The 6,860-nt window shown below is 38.0% G+C and overlaps 1 protein-coding gene across 3 annotated transcripts in view; it reads right to left on the minus strand.

Annotated features, from left to right (window-relative positions):
* Positions 1-6,860, minus strand: part of PRMT7 (protein arginine methyltransferase 7) — a 44,696-nt gene that overhangs the window by 28,916 nt on the left and 8,920 nt on the right. For all 3 annotated transcript variants that reach the window (XM_063112937.1, XM_063112936.1, XM_063112935.1), the window contains one exon: positions 864-1,013. In XM_063112937.1, the coding sequence (XP_062969007.1) occupies positions 864-908 (45 nt within the window). In that variant the 5' untranslated portion in view covers positions 909-1,013. The remainder of the gene's footprint in view (positions 1-863; positions 1,014-6,860) is intronic.

The following is a 6,860-nucleotide window of genomic DNA, read 5'->3' on the forward strand; positions in this document are numbered from 1 at the left end:
ATCTATCTTTCTGGATTTTTCTACCATGACACCCTTTGCCAAGATTCTAGATGACACTGTTCCCCAAACACAACACAGTATTTCCTCAGCCTAAAATGTCCACCTTTCTGGACCATGAGGGCCACACTGCAGGGGTGATGGGGTGGGGAGCTGGAAGGGGCCTGAGTAGAACACCCTGGACTGCTGACCTCTGTACTTTACGTGAGAAAGCAAAAAACTTCTACCTTGTTTAAGCCACTGTTATTTGGGGGCTTTGTTATTTCCAACTCAATCACCACATAAACCCAATTTTATAGAGGAAGGTATTTAAATACATGCTCTGCCCTTGGCCCCAAAAGCTTAAAAGAATATACACCAAAATTTTAACAGTGGTTAACTTTGGGTTAACACACCATTTTTATTTTGTATTTACCAAATTTCCTACAATATGCATTATTTATGTTATCAGAAAAACATCTGTTTAATGTTTTATTAAAGAAAGAAATGACAGATTGTAAGGACATTTAAGGTAGCGGTTCTTAACCTTGCTGTATATTCAAAAATTTCAACACTCAGGCCACACCCTGGAAAAATTAAATCACAATCTCTGTTAGGGGCAGAACTAGGCAACAGTACCTTTTTAAAGCTCCTCAGTGATTCTGATGTGCAGCCAAGACAGAGAGCCACAGTTTTCAGAGGAGAAAATGAGCTCCTGGAGGAAGGAACTGTCTGTGATTCACCTCTATATGCTCAGAACCTGGTTCTGTGCTTGGCACAGTGAGCATCCATGAATGTTTGTAAGCCCACAGGTGGGGAAAGTACAAGGGCACAGGGGATTTCCCACTCCAGATGCACAGGATACACACCTGAAGAGTGTGGCTCACCTCAATGGCATAGCAGAAGTCAGCACCTGCTGTGACTGCCATCATTGACAAGAGCCCTGTGCCAGTACCAATGTCCAGAACCAAGGCCTTCTGTCCTCTGTCCTTGACCCTCCTCACAGCAGCCCGGATACCCTGGTAATATTTTAGATTCTAAGAGAAAGAGAGAAACAGCTGTCACTTCATATCAGTTATTACCAATAAGTGAAAAGGTGCGTTGTGAAGTTCCAGAGTCACAGTTGGTAACAGCAGTTAAGTCATGACCCTCTGGCCTTTCTGGACCCTCAAGGACCACCACTGGGTAGCTGAGTGGAGTACACCTTGCAAGACTCCAATAGCATGGGTCAGCCTCTGACCCTTTATTAAGCAACTGTTCCTGCCCCCTCCCACATTCACTCTTCTATACTCTGCTGGGGATAGGGCTCTACAAACTATATTCTTCTTTTTCCAGCTGATAGTTGCAGCTAATAGGGAAACAAGACTGGAAGGTAGGAGAAGGGAGAAGTCTTGCCCCTTCCTGTATGGCTGCTGTTCTCATCAGGATTCCCCAGTAGCAGCAGTTGGTTCCAGACCCCAGCTTCCCCCAGTACTCCCAAACCATCCTCCTCGGGCCCCTCAGAGCAGCAGCAGCAGCACTCGAGCAAGCAACACGTGGATTCTGGAAACTCTAATCTTTTCCTTTCGTTTCTCAGCCCTGGGCAAGGCAACTGCTCCCTGCAATGACTACTGCTGGGCACCTCAGTGCTCTCATTTGCTTTCCAGTCCTCTCACACCTGGGTAACCAAATCCCTATCTTAAATTCCCTCTGCTGCAATAGGTAATGTGGCTTTGTTTTCCTTACTGGACTCTAACTTACATAGCTTCTTTCTCTGAAAAGTATTTCCCCCCTCAGGAAATAATTTCTTTGCATCTTGAAGGTTTTAGTTCAGGTCTTCAGTAACTTAAACAGATACATCTTCCACCTGTAATAGTTTGGCTGAATAGGTCCCTGACCCCTCTGTTGAAAAAAAACTAAAGATGACAGAAAAAATATTTGTAAACCTTTTTAAATGCACAGATGATCCAGCAAGTTAGTAAGGAACATTAAGAGGCCATTAAATTTTAGGATAACCTGCTATGCAATAGTACATAAATAATATAGGAATGGTATCAAAAGAGTAATGTTCTCTGACCAAAGGGCAATCAAGTTAGAAATTTCAATAACAAAAATATAACTAAAGAAAAAAGATTTTCAAGCATTAAGAAATGCACTTCTAAACTCACAGGTAAAAGATTAAAGCAAACTGGAATTACAAAACATATAGAACTAAATAATAATTTAAAAATTATATATCAAACTCATGAGATGGATAAAGCAATACTTGAAGAGAAATGTATCAGGAAAGACAAAAAATGAGCTAAGCATCCACCTAAAAAATTAGAAAGAGGACTACAAAATACTGAATAAGTAGAAAAATAAAAATAATAAAAAACAAAAATGAATGAATTAGGAAACAAATATAAAATAGAGAAGATAAACAAGGATAAGAATTATTTCAAAAGACATCCTACATAGGGCCGGCCCGTGGCTCACTTGGGAGAGTGCGGTGCTGATAACACTGACGCCGCGGGTTCGGATCCTGTATGGGGAGGGCCAGTTCGCTCCCTGGTTGAGCGTGGTGCCGACAACACCAAGCCAAGGGTTAAGATCCCCTTACCAGTCATCTTTTAAAAAAACAAACAAACAAACAAACAAAAGACATCCTACAAAGTAGGGAAGGAAGGGAAAAAAAAAAGACAAATAAAACTGATGAAACTCCGGTAAGAATGGTCAAAAAAAAAAAAGGAGCAGGGGAGGGAAAGAAAGAAGTGTAAGTAGCCAAAAACTAGAAATGAGGGTGGGGAGCAGTAGGGAAAGAATGTCAGCACCCATGCTGCAGATATTAGAGAGATTAAAGGCTATTATAAATAACTTTTAGCAAACAAATTTGAAAAATTGGATGAAGCAGACAATATTGTATTGAAGGTTCTAGCCAGCACACTAGAGCAAGAAGAAAGGCAATAAGGTCTAGAAAGAAAGCAACAAAATTGTTATTATTCACAGAGATGAATGTCTCTATAGAAAACCCCAAATTATCTACAGATAACTATTAGAACTAATAAGAGAACTTAGAAAGATTATAGGACTCCAGATCAATAAATAAAACTCAGTTGAAATTGTATAGCAACAGCCTTTAAACCCTTGACAAAGACTTCTTCTTAAAGGACTTCTTAAACAAGTGTCAATATGCATTAACAAAAAAGGAAATATCAGATAAATCTGACATTAAATTTAAGAACTTCTGTTTATCAGATTTTTTTTTAAAAAACCCACAAACTAAGAGAGGACACCTGCAATACATATAAATGACAAATTATTAGTACCCAGAATATATAAAGAACCTCTATAAATTAAGTCAGAAAAAAGGAAACAAGAATGGCCAATAAACAAATGAAAAGATGATCATACTCAATATTAACCAGGGAAATGTAAATTAAAACTGCAATGAGAGACTAGTTCAGATCTACTGGCTTGTCAAAAATTTAAAAATTGGTTAATACCAAATACTGGTAAGGATGTGGACCAATAAAAATGATCAGACATAGGTGGTGAGATTGTAAACCGGTACAACCACTTTGGAAAGGAATTTGGCGTTACCTGCTAGAGCTGAACACACCTGATGGCCCAGCAATTCCATTCCTAGGTGTACATAACCTAGAGAAAAGTGTGCATATGCACCAAAGTACATGTATGGGAATGTGCCAGCAGCACTACTTAAAATGGCAAGAAGTTGAAAACAATCCCACAGTCTATCAACAGAAGAATGGGTAAATGATATGTTTACACAATGGAATCTATACATCAGTGAAAATGTATGAGCTACAGCTACAGGCAATATGGATGAATCTTTAAAAAGCTGAGCAAAAAGGCAACTCACAAAGAATAAATACAGTATGATTCCATTATATGCAGTTCAAAAACAGGCAAAACTAAAAATTTATTTTTAAGGATACATACTGAAGTAGAGCTCCCTACACCCTCATAACGTACGCTATCTGCTTCTGTAGAATTGCTTGCTTAACCTAAGTAACTCCATTTTGCCCCGTCTGACCTGCAGACTTCCCCCACTTCTGCATGAGAAATCGTTGACCTTTTCATAGAAACAAAAAACAATTGCATAGAAACAGGAGCCATACACAATGAATTATTACATGGGAACAGAACCATACACAATGAAAACTTGTACGCTTGACTACTCAAACGGTTCATTCTCAGCCTCTGTGACCTAACTCCCTAGCTTGCTTTGTGCACCTGGACAAACCTGGATGCCAATGGGATGTAGTTTTTGTCTTTAAAAACCCCACCATAGCCCGACGCCACTCTTCCTTGGTTGCACCTTGGGAGACGGATGCTGGCCAGCTAGAGTGAATAAACTGCCCTTTTCTGCACGAGTGGCATGTAAGTGCATTTCTTGTGGGAGGGTGTCTCACAACAATACTAGATAGTAAAACTACAAAGAAAAGCAAGGAAGTGGTTAATACAAAATTCAAGACAGTGGAACCTTCTAGAGGGAGAGCAAGAATGCAATCAAGTAGAAGCACACAGGGATTCTGAGTAACAGTAATGCTCTTTTTTAAGCTGAGTGTGAGTCTATGAACATTTGCATTATTATTATTATTCTTTAAAATACACGTGCACATTTCATACCCTTTTGCATATATATGTCACAATAAAAAGATTTTTTTAAGAATGCTACCAAGCCTCAAAATAGCAACACAACTCTAAAAGAACACGAAATTTTAAAGGGAAGTTATTTCCAAACTAGTATCCATATTCAGCCTAATTCTTAAGTGTAGAGCTAGAATAAAGAAGTTTTTAGATAAGCAAAGCCTCAAAAACCTTATCTCCCATGCACTTTTTCACAGGAAACTGAGGAAGGATATGCTTTACCCAAAAGAGGGAGAAAACCAACAAAGAGGAAGACATAGGATCCAGGAAATGGAGGATTCAATATAAAAAAAAGTTAAGGATATCTGCAGGATGATAAACAAGAATCTGAGGAAGACTTATACATAGCAGGTCTACAGTCCAGACTAGAAAAGGTCAAAATGATACCAGAGACATTCTCCAAGAAGATAAAACTTACAGAATATCAGATGTGTTTGACCTCTCATTCTGAAAGAAAATTTAGACAATTGGTGGAAGAGTTTGAGGATAAAAGAGTGATAGATACATAGAAAACAAAGCAAAAAATAAGATAATTTTAACAAAGAGTTGTGCAAGAAAGGAAAAGCAATCAGAGTATATCACATAGCTCAACTGTGAATAGTGTTTACATAGCCCCAATAAGGTAAAAATATGATTTTTAACTAACATATATACTTACGTAAGTGCTTACCTCATAATAATCCTTTAAAGAACTACTACCGTTATCCCCATTTTACAGACAAGAAAAGAGATACACAAAGAGCTTAAGTGACTTGCCCACTGAAATACTGAATAGTGATTTAGCAAAAATTATAACTGCATTGGGAGGAAAGGGGAATAAGTTGGAAGGCAGAACTAAAAGGAAACCAAATTCTCAGTTCTCACAGTGATAAACAAAAGTTAATAGTGATTTTGATATGGGGGTAAACACAAAAGAAACAGCTAAAAGAGAAGAAATAAGGCTGCCTCTGAGGTTAGGCATAAAAACCTTTTGTCCGTGGAAAACGATATACTAGAGAACTGCTATTTTTCACAAAAAACTCATAGAACTGACTCTTAATGTAACTTCATTTATCATTTATGTCTTCAATAAAATCAGTATAGCATTTTATGTGGTTTTTACCATAAATTTTTTTAAAGTTAAAAAAAAAATCAGTATGGCAATGATTGAAATTTGTTGAACTAGGAAACCCAACATCAAACAAAAATGGGGGGGGGTGTAATTTTCTCTGTGTAGCTGTGGCTGTGAGGTAACAGAAGGAGAGTGGGACTGGGATCTGGCCCGGGAGTTCGCAGGACAGCCATGAGCTGATCACCTGGAAACCCTAACTAGCAACATCCTCAATTGTAAACCATGGATGGCATAGCCTTCGCATGAATGACACCTATTAAATTAGCTATCACTTCTTAATTGCTCAATTTTGAAGATACTACAGAAACTGGAGCCCTCTTCGAAGGCGATTTGGCAGTGTCTATCAAGAATTATACCTATGTTCATAACCCTAGACTATACCAAAGATATACAAATGGCAGATAAGTACATGAAAAGATGTTTGATGCCATTAGTCATTAGAAAAATAGAAATTAAAACTACAGTGAGATAAAACTACACACTCACTAAAATGGCTAAAACAAAAAAGACTGACAATACCAAATGTTCATGAGAATCTGAAGAAACTGGAACTCTCACACATCACTGATGGAAAGACAAAATGGTACATCCACTTTGGAAAACAGTTTGGCAATTTCTTAAAACGTTAAACATACACTTATCATACAACCCGGCCATTCTACTCTTAGGTTATCTACACAAAAGAAATTAAATCACTCGTCCACACAAAGACTTGTGTGTAAATGTTTACGACTATTCAAAATAGCCAAAAACTGGAAATAATCCAAATGTCCATCGGCTGGTGAAGGGACAAACAGAACATGGGATAGCCATATAATGGAATATTACTCAGCAATAAAAAGGAATGAAATCAACATGGATGAGCCTCAAAAACATGAGTGAAGAAAAAGAGACACATGAGACTATATGTTGCATGATTTCATTTATATGAAATTTCTAGAAAAGGCAAAATCAAACAGAAAGCAAATGAGTGACTGCCTGGGGATGGCGGTGGGATTGACTGCAAACAGACATGAGATAATTTTATGGGCTAATGGAAGGGTTCTAAAAAAAACAACAAGATATGAGGCACTGTGCAAAAGCATAGAGAAATATATTTATCTTGGCCCTGCTTGGCAAGTGCAGATTGCATTTCCTCATC

This window comes from Cynocephalus volans, chromosome 10 (genome assembly GCF_027409185.1).
Source record: "Cynocephalus volans isolate mCynVol1 chromosome 10, mCynVol1.pri, whole genome shotgun sequence".
Classification (NCBI taxonomy): domain Eukaryota; kingdom Metazoa; phylum Chordata; class Mammalia; order Dermoptera; family Cynocephalidae; genus Cynocephalus; species Cynocephalus volans.